A 12,256-nucleotide genomic window follows, 5' to 3' on the forward strand; every position below is an offset into this window, starting at 1 on the left:
TTATACTAAATATTTATTTTATTTCATTAGGCAAGGTCTGTTTCAGTTCAACTCTAAAATCAATTATTCAATCCCTACTAGATGGTTGATCATGCACTCCTTTTGAAAAACTATTGTAGACTGACAATTTTCTGTGGATTTTTTCCCCATTGATATTATGACAATAAAACAGATTTGTTTGACGTTGATTAATGTTTTATGTTAGGCTATTATAATACGTTACCTTGACTATCACATGAAGATAATAATACTCATGTGATAAGTCATTCCTGCTAACAAAAATTGCAGATCGATTTCCTAGTGATCATATAAAGACCTCCAGGTACAGAATCGGTCACTCAGTACTTACTTATCAGACTGTGAAGGTTAGATAATGGATTCCTCTACTCATAAGCTCTATCATGTACATGGCTTTGATTCCAGACACTTTCTGGAGGCTTACTTGTCAGATAAACCTGAGATGGTCTTTGGAGAGGAGTCCTTGATATTTCCCATTGAAAATCTTAAAAAAACTTTCACAGCAGGTATGTATTTTTCTACATTTAACTATTCCTATTTAATTTTTCAGTTTCTACATTTAATTTGTTGTACTTTTTTATATTTTTATTATAGAAGAATGTTTATACCTACAACACTAACTGTATCATTATCAATAATGCAACACGCACCCAACACTATGCAGCCCATGAGGAGACTGGGTGGGGGATTTTCTTATCTCCTCTCAGTACTTTAATTGATTTAATTGAAGGAGGATGAGCGACGGGAGAACGAAAACTGCACGATGTAAGTGCAGTTACACACAACAATTATTGCTCAAAAGACTGCTTTTCAGCAAATTTTGAGCAATAATCGTTGTGTCTCAATGGACCTTAACACAAAACCAAACCTTTTACTTACTTCTAAAAATTCAGTTATGGGACAATTCAAAGCTACTATTATCAGGCAATTGTGGTTTACTTATTTCTACTTCTGTCATTTCGTGACCTCTTCCACCTTTGTTTTTAATTAATTTAATTTCCAGAATTTAGTGCTCAATGCAAGATTTAATCTGTTTAAGAAAATGCACCAGCAATACGTTTATGCTCACCAATAGCAGAAATAATAATATTTTTCAACTAAAGATGTTTAGCACATTCTTCTCTGTGCATTGTTGTCATATTGCTGTGTTTAATAGAAGATTCTATGGAACTAGGAACAATTGTGATACCGGAGCAGATAAAAAGTCAACATTGAGATGGTCAAGAAGATACTGTAGGAGAACTAGTGAACAGAGATTATACCTGTGTAGTATCTAGTACCTAGTAAATGGTATAAAAATCAGACCCCCAGGCATCCCAAGAAAGAACTGCAGATATGGCTCTTCAGTGAAACTCAAGTAACCAAAAAGGTATCTAAGAATGCTATGAAAAATAGAATTTAGTTTATAAAAAATGTTTTCTAGATACTAATGCGCACTCCTAGGATTTCTGAGCCTGCATTTTGCTGTGTTTTATTAACCCCTTCCCTACAGACATACAGCTACTGTATATGCATCTTATTTGCACATACTCCATGCAGGTAGAATGTATATAGATATCCACAGCATATGCTGTGCATAGAATTGGCTTGGGAGCTGAGCTCTCTCCATACAAGGTAGGTATCCACTGTCTTTGCAGCTGACACTTACCCACAACAGCTGCAATCACAGCTGATAACCTTTTAAATGCCTTTGTCAGTTCTGACAGTGGCATTTATATTTCCTGACCGATGTGGATTTATTTGCCCCAAACAATTCTCCAAGGTTTACCCTGATGCTTTGCCTATTTAAACGTGCATGTGGCACATCTTTATTAGGTAGCGTATTAATACAATGTAATTAGGAGGTGATGGGTAGCGCTCACTTGAAGGGTGTTAAAAGATGAAGTTGGTGAAGGGTTAACATTGCAAAAGAAGGCAAATGTTCGTGGTTGCTTGGAAAATCTCATCTATATATATATATATATATAAAGCTGAAAGCCCTCACTAACTCACTGACTCACTCACTGACTGACTGACTGACTCACTGACTGACTCACTGACTCGCCAAAAGTTCTCCAACTTCCCGATGTCGTAGAAACATGAAATTTGGCGCGAGCATAGATTATCTCTAGAGATGAGCGAGCACCAAAATGCTCGGGTGCTCGTTACTCGAGATGAATTTTTCGCGATGCTCGAGGGTTCGTTTCGAGTAACGAACCCCATTGAAGTCAATGGGCGACTCGAGCATTTTTGTATATCGCCGATGCTCGCTAAGGTTTTCATTTGTGAAAATCAGGGCAATTCAAGAAAGTGATGGGAACGACACAGAAACGGATAGGGCAGGCGAGGGGCTACATGTTGGGCTGCATATGAAGTTCACAGGTCCCACTATTAAGCCACAATAGCAGCAAGAGTGCCCCCCCCCCAACAACTTTAACATCTGAAAAGCCCTCATAAGCAATGCATACCTTAGCTAAGCACCACACTACGTCCAACAAAGCACAATTACTGCCTGCATGACACTTCGCTGCCACTTCTCCTGGGTTACATGCTGCACAACCCCCCCCCCCGCATGACCCAGTGTCCACAGCGCACACCAAACTGTCCCTGCCCAGCTTTCAGCTGCCCTCATGCCACACCACCCTCATGTCTATTTATAAGTGCGTCTGCCAGAGGAAAAGCAGGCACACACTGCAGAGGGTTGGCACGGCTAGGCAGGGACCCTCTTTAAAAAGGGGCGGGGCGATAGCCCACAATGCTGTACAGAAGCAATGAGAAATCCAATCCTGTGCCACCTCCATCTGGAGCTGCACACGTGGGCATAGCAATGGGGAACCTATGTGCCACACACACTATTCATTCTGTCAAGGTGTCTGCATGCCCCAGTCAGACTGGGGTTCTTTAGAAGTGGAAACAGATGCATTTACAACTCCCTGTGGACCCACAGCATGGGTGGCTTCCTGGAACCCACCAGCGGTACATAAAAATATCCCATTGCATTGCCCAACACAGCTGAGGTAGTAATGTCATGTTTAATGCAGGTGGGCTTCGGCTCACACTGCATGCCCCAGTCAGAATGGGGTTCTTTAGAAGTGGACACATGTAGTTACAACTCCCTGTGCACACACAGCATGGGTGGCTCCCTGGAACCCACCGGCGGTACATAAAAATATCCCATTGCATTGCCCAACACAGCTGAGGTAGTAATGTCATGTTTAATGCAGGTGGGCTTCGGCTCACACTGCATGCCCCAGTCAGAATGGGGTTCTTTAGAAGTGGACACATGTAGTTACAACTCCCTGTGGACCCACAGCATGGGTGGGTGCCAGGAAGCCACCGGCGGTACATAAAAATATCCCATTGCATTGCCCAACACAGCTGAGGTAGTAATGTCATGTTTAATGCAGGTGGGCTTCGGCTCACACTGCATGCCCCAGTCAGAATGGGGTTCTTTAGAAGTGGACACATGTAGTTACAACTCCCTGTGCACCCACAGCATGGGTGGCTCCCTGGAACCCACCGGCGGTACATAAAAATATTCCTTTGCATTGCCCAACACAGCGGATGTAACGTCAGCTGTAATGCAGGTGGGCTAAAAATTCCTTTGATTACACTGTAGGCGAGGGCCCACAAAAATTGCTGTATCAACAGTACTAATGTACATCAGAAAAATTGGCGATGGCCAACCAAGAGGGCAGGTGAAACCTATTAATCGCTTTTGTTAATGTGGCTTAATTGGTAACTACTAGGCCAGGAGGCAGCCCAGTTAAAATAAAAATTGGTGGAGGTGAAAGTTTCAACGCTTTAATGAGCATTGAAACGTATAAAAATTGTTTAGAAAAATTATATGACTGAGCCTTGTGGGCCTAAGAAAAATTGCCCGTTCGGCGTGATTATGTGAGGTTTCAGGAGGAGGAGCAGGAGGAGGAGGAATATTATACACAGATTGATGAAGCGAAAAGGTCCCCGTTTTTGATGGGGATACAGAACGATGCTTCCATCCGCGGGTGCAGCCTACCTATTGCTTAGGTATCGCTGCTGTCCGCTGGTGGAGAAGAGAAGTCTGGGGAAATCCAGGCTTTGTTCATCTTGATGAGTGTTAGCCTGTCGGCACTGTCGGTTGACAGGCGGGTACGCTTATCTGTGATGATTTCCCCAGCCGCACTAAACACCCTCTCTGACAAGACGCTAGCCGCAGGACAAGCAAACACCTCCAGGGCATACAGCGCGAGTTCAGGCCACGTGTCCAGCTTCGACACCCAGTAGTTGTAGGGGGCAGAGGCGTCACGGAGGACGGTCGTGCGATCGGCTACGTACTCCCTCACCATCCTTTTACAGTGCTCCCGCCGACTTAGCCGTGACTGGGGAGCGGTGACACAGTCTTGCTGGGAAGCCATAAAGCTGTCCAGGGCCTTAAAGAGTGTTGTCCTGCCTGTGCTGTACATGCTGCCTGATCTCCGCGCCTCCCCTGCTACCTGGCCCTCGGAACTGCGCCTTCGGCCACTAGCGCTGTCGTATGGGAATTTTACCATCAGTTTGTCCGCCAGGGTCCTGTGGTATAGCAACACTCTCTAACCCCTTTCCTCTTCGGGTATGAGAGTGGAAAGGTTCTCCTTATACCGTGGGTCGAGCAGTGAGTACACCCAGTAATCCGTAGTGGCCAGAATGCGTGTAACGCGAGGGTCACGAGAAAGGCATCCTAACATGAAGTCAGCCATATGTGCCAGGGTACCTGTACGCAACACATGGCTGTCCTCACTGGGAAGATCACTTTCAGGATCCTCCTCCTCCTCCTCAGGCCATACACGCTGAAAGGATGACAGGCAAGCAGCATGTATACCCTCACCAGTGGGCCAAGCTGTGTCTTCCCCCTCCTCCTCATCTACCTCCTCCTCCTCCTCACGCGCTGAGATATGGACAGGAGGGTGCTCTGACTATCCAGCGACATACTGTCTTCCCCCGGCTCTGTTTCCGAGTGCAAAGCGTCTGCCTTTATGCTTTGCAGGGAACTTCTCAAGAGGCATAAAAGAGAAATGGTGACGCTAATGATTGCAGCATCGCCGCTCACCACCTGGGTAGACTCCTCAAAGTTTCGAAGGACCTGGCAGATGTCTGCCAACCAGGCCCACTCTTCTGAAAATAATTGAGGAGGCTGACTCCCACTACGCCACCCATGTTGGAGTTGGTATTCCACTATAGCTCTGCGCTGCTCATAGAGCCTGGCCAACATGTGGAGCGTAGAGTTCCACCGTGTGGGCATATCGCACAGCAGTCGGTGCACTGGCAGATTAAACCGATGTTGCAGGGTGTGCAGGGTGGCAGCGTCCGTGTGGGACTTGCGGAAATGTGCGCAGAGCCGGCGCACCTTTCCGAGCAGGTCTGACAAGCGTGGGTAGCTTTTCAGAAAGCGCTGAACCACCAAATTAAAGACGTGGGCCAGGCATGGCACGTGCGTGAGGCTGCCGAGCTGCAGAGCCGCCACCAGGTTACGGCCGTTGTCACACACGACCATGCCCGGTTGGAGGCTCAGCGGCGCCAGCCAGCGGTCGGTCTGCTTTGTCAGACCCTGCAGCAGTTCGTGGGCCGTGTGCCTCCTATCTCCTAAGCTGAGTAGTTTCAGCACGGCCTGCTGACGCTTGCCCACCGCTGTGCTGCCACGCCGCGCGACACCGACTGCTGCCGACGTGCTGCTGCTGACACATCTTGATTGCGAGACAGAGGTTGCGTTGGAGGAGGAGGAGGAGGAGGAGTGGGGTTTAGTGGAGGAAGCATACACCGCCGCAGATACCACCACCGAGCTGTGGCCGCAATTCTGGTGGTGGGTAGGACGTGAGCGGTCCCAGGCTCTGACTCTATCCCAGCCTCCACTAAATTCACCCAATGTGCCGTCAGGGAGATGTAGTGGCCCTGCCCGCCTGTGCTTGTCCACGTGTCCGTTGTTAAGTGGACCTTGGCAGTAACCGCGTTGGTGAGGGCACGTACAATGTTGCGGGAGACGTGGTCATGCAGGGCTGGGACGGCACATCGGGAAAAGTAGTGGCGACTGGGAACTGAGTAGCGCGGGGCCGCCGCCGCCGCCATCATACTTTTGAAGGACTCCGCTTCCACAACCTTATACGGCAGCATCTCCAGGCTGATAAATTTGGCTATGTGCACGTTTAACACTTGAGCGTGCGGGTGCGTGGCGGCGTACTTGCGCTTGCGCTCAAACACTTGAGCTAGCGACGGCTGGACGCTGCGCTGAGAGACATTGCTGGATGGGGCCGAGGACAGCGGAGGTGAGGGTGTGGGTGCAGGCCAGGAGACGGTAGTGCCTGTGTCCTCAGAGCGGGGTTGGATCTCAGTGGCAGGTTGGGGCACAGGGGGAGAGGCAGCGGTGCAAACCGGAGGCGGTGAACGGCCTTCTTCCCACCTTGTGGGGTGCTTGGCCATCATATGCCTGCGCATGCTGGTGGTGGTGAGGCTGGTGGTGGTGGCTCCCCGGCTGATCTTGGCGCGACAAAGGTTGCACACCACTGTTCGTCGGTCGTCTGCACTCTCAGTGAAAAACTGCCAGACCTTTGAGCACCTCGGCCTCTGTAGGGTGGCATGGCGCGAGGGGGCGCTTTGGGAAACAGTTGGTGGATTATTCGGTCTGGCGCTGCCTCTACCCCTGGCCACCGCACTGCCTCTTGCAACCTGCCCTGCTGCTGCCCTTGCCTCCCCCTCTGAAGACCTGTCCTGAGTAGGCGTAGCAAACCAGGTGGGGTCAGTCACCTCATTGTCCTCCTGCTGCTCTTCCTCCGAATCCTCTGTGCGCTCCTCTCTCGGACTTAATGCCCTTACTACTACCTCACTGATAGACAACTGTGTCTCATCGTCATCGGCCTCCTCACCCACTGAAAGGTCTTGAGACAGTTGCCGGAAGTCCCCATCCTCATCCCCCGGACCCCGGGAACTTTCCAATGGTTGGGCATCAGTGACGATAAACTCTTCTGGTGGGAGAGGAACCACTGCTGCCCAATCTGAGCAGGGGCCCGAGAACAGTTCCTGGGAGTCTGCCCACTCCTAAGAATGTCTCATTTTCATGGAGTGAGGAGGCTGGGAGGAAGGAGGAGCAGCAGCCAGAGGATTCTGAGTTGCAGCAGTGGACAGCGCAGAACTCTGGCTGGACGATAGGTTGCTGGAAGCACTTTCTGCCATCCACGACAGGACCTGCTCACACTGCTCATTTTCTAATAAAGGTCTACCGCGTGGACCCATTAATTGTGAGATGAATTTGGGGACGTCAGAAACGTGCCTCTCTCCTAATGCCGCAGCAGTCGGCTGCGATACACCTGCATCAGAAGCTCGGCCTGTGCCCACACCCGGACTAGGGCCTCCGCGTCCTCGGCCGCGCCCACGTCCTCTAGGCCTACCCCTACCCCTCAGCATGCTGTATTACCAGGAATGCAGAAACACAACACTGTAATTAAATGTGCCGCTTATTGGCCTGTGGTTTGAGGCTGAGTTCGCTTACGGAACACCAGGAAATAATTTGGCGCAAGCCTGCTGTAACACTTAGCTGGCTGTGTATTTATTTGTAGCAATTTTACCCCCAGCAGACACGGACCCACAACACTGAGCAGATTGACAGGCAGGCCAAATAGATTTTTTTCAAATCTTTTTTTGCAAAAGTAAGGACCACTGCGTATATTCAATCTATAATATATGTCTTCTGGCCCTGCCTACACAATTCTGTCCCTGATGTGTGTGTCACGGAACTGCAGTGTTACACTGTTATTAAGTGCAACAGAACGGTGATTTCAGAGCCAGGAAATTATTTGGCGCAAGCCTGCTGTAACACTTAGCTGGCTGCGTATTTATTTGGAGAACTACAACCCCCAGCAGACACGGACCCAGAACACTGAGCAGAGTAACAGGTAGGCCAAATAGAATTTTTTCAAATATTTTTTTCCAAAGGACCACTGCGTATATTCAATCTATAAGATGTCTTCTGGCCCTGCCTACACAATTCTGTCCCTGATTTGTGTGACGGAACTGCAGTGTTGCACTGTTATAAAAGGGGTTGTCCCGCGAAAGCAAGTGGGTCTATACACTTCTGTATGGCCATATTAATGCACTTTGTAATGTACATTGTGCATTAATTATGAGCCATACAGAAGTTATCATAAGTTATTCACTTACCTGTTCCGTTGCTAGCGTCCTCGTCTCCATGGTGCCGTCTAATTTTCAGCGTCTAATCGCCAAATTAGACGCGCTTGCGCAGTCCGGGTCTTCTTCTTTTCTCAATGGGGCCGCTGGTGCCGGATGCCGACTCCGTGTAGCTCCGCCCCGTCACGTGCCTATTCCAGCCAATCAGGAGGCTGGAATCGGCAATGGACTGCACAGAAGAGCTGCGGTCCACCGAGGGAGAAGATCCCGGCAGCCATCTTCAACCGGTAAGTAAGAAGTCACCGGAGCGTGGGGATTCAGGTAAGCGCTGTGCGGATTTTTTTTTAGTTCCCTGCATCGGGTTTGTCTCGCGCCGAACGGGGTGGCTGTTGAAAAAAAAAAAAACCCGTTTCGGCGGGGGACAACCCCTTTAAGTGCAACAGAGCGGTGATTTCCGAGCCAGGAAATAATTTGGCGTACGCCTGCTGTAACACTTAGCTGGCTGCGTATTTATTTGGAGAAATTTTACCCCCAGCAGACACGGACCCACAACACTGAGCACAGTGACAGGCAGGCCAAATAGATTTTTTTCAAATCTTTTTTTCAAAGGACCACTGCGTATATTCAATCTATAAGATGTCTTCTGGCCCTGCCTACACAATTCTGTCCCTGTAGTATTACTGCAGAGCGCAATGCTCTGCACGGCCGATATAGCAAAAAAAAAAAAAAAAAAGGGCAACACTGCTAACAGCAGCCTCCACAGTACTGCACAAGGTTAGATGTGGCCCTAAGAAGGACCGTTGGGGTTATTGAAGCGTACACTAACTCCTAACACTCTCCCTACAGCAGCTCCAACACAACAGCACTTTCCCTCAGCTAAGTCACAACTCATCTGAGGCGAGCCGCGGGTGGGGCCGATTTTTATACACCTGATCTCCCCAGCCACTCACTGCAGGGGGGGTGGTATAGGGCTTAAACGTCTCAGGGGGAAGTTGTAATGCCTTCCCTGTCTTTCAATTGGCCAGAAAAGCGTGCTAACGTCTCAGAGAGGAAAGTGAAAGTTACTCGAACATCGCGTGGTACTCGTTACGAGTAACGAGCATCTCGAACACGCTAATACTCGAACGAGTATCAAGTTCGGACGAGTACGTTCGCTCATCTCTAATTATCTCCAAAATAGGAAAATTAATTGAGTCCCAACTCGATTATTCAATTCTAGCGCAAAAGAATTGGCGTCGAAATTTAACGTACATAATCTAAATCACTCACTTCCCAATGTTATAGAAACCTGAAATTTGGCACGAGCATTGATTATGTCATAAATAAAAAAAGCTAATGGGTCCCAACTCGATTATTCAATTCTATGCGCAAAAGAATTAGCGTCCAAATTTTACGTGCGGAATGTAATTTTCTCACTTTCCGGTGTCAAAGAAACGGGAAATTTGGCACGCACATTGATTATGTCATGAATAGGAAAAGCTAATGGGTCCCAACTCCATTATTCAATTCTATGCGCAAAAGAATTAGCGTCCAAATTTTTCATACGGAATCTAATTTTCACTTTCCGGTGTCATAGAAACAGGAAATTTGGCACGAGCATTGATTATGTCATAAATAGGAAAAGCTAATGGGTCCCAACTCCATTATTCAATTCTATGCACAAAAGAATTAGCGTCCAAATTTTACGTGCAAAATGAAATTTTCTCACTTTCCAGTGTCATAGAAACGGGAAATTTGCACAAGCATTGATTATGTCATAAATAGGAAAAGCGAATGGGTCCTAATGCCATTATTTAATTCTAGCGCAAAAGAATTGGCGTCGAAATTTTACGTGCGGAATCTAAGTCTCTCACTTCCCAATGTCATAGAAACGTGAAATTTGGCACGAGCATTGATTATGTCATAAATAGGAAAAGCTAATGGGTCCCAACATGATTATTCAATTCTATGCGCAAAAAAATTAGCGTCCAAATTTTACGTGCGCAATGAAATTTTCTCACTTCCCGGTGTCATAGAAACGTGAAATTTGGCACGAGCATTGATTATGTCATAAATAGGAAAAGTGAATGGGTCCCAGCTTTATTATTCAATTCTAGCGCAAAAGAATTGGCGTCGGAATTTTACGTGCGGAATGTGATTTCTTCACTTTCCGGTGTCATAGAAACAGGAAATTTGGCACAGGCATTGATTATGTCATAAATAGGAAAAGCTAATGGGTCCCAACTCGATTATTCAATTCTATGCGCAAAAGAATTAGCGTCCAAATTTTACGTACGGAATCTAATTTTCTCACTTTCTGGTGTCATAGAAACATGAAATTTGGCACCAGCATTGATTGTGTCATAAATGGGAAAAGTTAATAGGTCCCAACTCCATTATTCAATTCTAGCGCAAAAGAATTGGCGTCGAAATTTTACGTGCAGAATGTAATTTTCTCACTTTCCGGTGTCATAGAAACGAGAAGTTTGGCACGAGCATTGATTATGTCATAAATAGGAAAAGCAAATGGGTCCTAATGCCATTATTTAATTCTAGTGCAAAAGAATTGGCATTGAAATTTTACGTGTGGAGTGTAATTTCTTCACTTTCCGGTGTCATAGAAACAGGAAATTTGGCACGAGCATTGATTATGAAATAAATAAGAAAAGTTTTTGGGTTCCAACTCGATTATTCAATTCTATGCGCAAAAGAATTAGCGTCCAAATTTTACGTACGTAATCTAAATCTCTCACTTCCCAATGTCATAGAAACGTGAAATTTGGCACGAGCATTGATTATGTCATAAATAGGAAAAGCTAATGGGTCGCAACTCGATTATTCAATTCTATGCGCAAAAGAATTAGCGTCGAAATTTAACGTACGTAATCTAAATCTCTCACTTCCTGGTGTCATAGAAACGGAAAATTTGGCACGAGCATTGATTATGTCATAAATAGGAAAAGCTAATGGGTCCCAACTCCATTATTCAATTCTATGCGCAAAAGAATTAGCGTCCAAATTTTACGTGCGGAATGTAATTTCTTCACTTTCCGGTGTCATAGAAACAGGAAATTTGGCACGAGCATTGATTATGTCATAAATAGGAAAAGCTAATGGGTCCCAACTCCATGATTCAATTCTAGCGAAAAGAATTGGCGTCGAAATTTTACGTGCGGAATGTAATTTTCTCACTTCCTGGTGTCATAGAAACGGGAAGTTTGGCACGAGCATTGATTATGTCATAAATAGGAAAAGCGAATGGGTCCCAACGTGATTATTCAATTCTAGCGCAAAAGAATTGGCATCGAAATTTTACGTGCGGAATGTAATTTTCTCACTTTCCGGTGTCATAGAAACATGAAATTTGGCATGAGCATTGATTATGTCATAAATAGGAAAAGCTAATGGGTCCCAACTAGAGATGTGCGAACGTACTCGTCCGAGCTTGATACCGGGGCGAATATTAGCGTGTTCGGGATGCTCGGTACTCGTTAGCGAGTACCACGCGATGTTCTGGTTACTTTCAGTTTCCTCTCTGAGACGTTAGCGCGCTTTTCTGGCCAATTGAAAGACAGGGAAGGCATTACAACTTCCCCCTGTGACGTTCAAGCCCTATACCGCCCCCCCTGCTGTGAGTGGCTGGGGAGATCCGATGTCACCCGAGTATAAAAATCTGCCCCTCCCGCGGCTCGGCTCAGATGCCTTGTGAGTTAGCTGAGGGAAAGTTCTATCGTGCTGGAGCTGCTGTAGGGAGAGTGTTAGGAGTTAGTGTAGGCTTCAAGAACCCCAACGGTCCTTCTCAGGGCCACATCTAATAGTGTGCAGTACTGTGTTAGCACTGTATTTTTTTTTCTTTTTCAAAATTGGATCTGCAGAGCTTTGCGCCCTGCAATAGGGACAGAAGTGGTGGTTAGGCAGGGAGAGTGTTAGCAGTGAGTGTAGGCTTCAAGAACCCCAACGGTCCTTTCTAAGGCCACATCTATCCATGTGCAGTACTGTCCAGGCTGCTGTTGGCAGTGTTGCATATTTTTTTTTTTTTCTCAAAACCGGCTGTGCAGACCATTGCACCCGGCATTAATACTACAGGGATAGAATTGTGTAGGCAGGGCCAGAAGACATACATTATTCATTGAATAGACGCAGTGTG

General features: G+C 46.8%; 1 protein-coding gene across 1 annotated transcript in view; it reads left to right on the plus strand.

Moving 5' to 3' along the window:
• Window positions 1-357: 357 nt before the first annotated feature.
• The window catches only part of LOC136632478 (nicotinamide N-methyltransferase-like), a 47,965-nt gene continuing 36,066 nt past the window's right edge, over window positions 358-12,256 (plus strand). The window contains exon 1 of the mRNA XM_066607404.1: window positions 358-524. Coding sequence (XP_066463501.1) covers window positions 374-524 — 151 coding nt within the window. The 5' untranslated portion in view covers window positions 358-373. The remainder of the gene's footprint in view (window positions 525-12,256) is intronic.

Source organism: Eleutherodactylus coqui, chromosome 6 (genome assembly GCF_035609145.1).
Source record: "Eleutherodactylus coqui strain aEleCoq1 chromosome 6, aEleCoq1.hap1, whole genome shotgun sequence".
Classification (NCBI taxonomy): domain Eukaryota; kingdom Metazoa; phylum Chordata; class Amphibia; order Anura; family Eleutherodactylidae; genus Eleutherodactylus; species Eleutherodactylus coqui.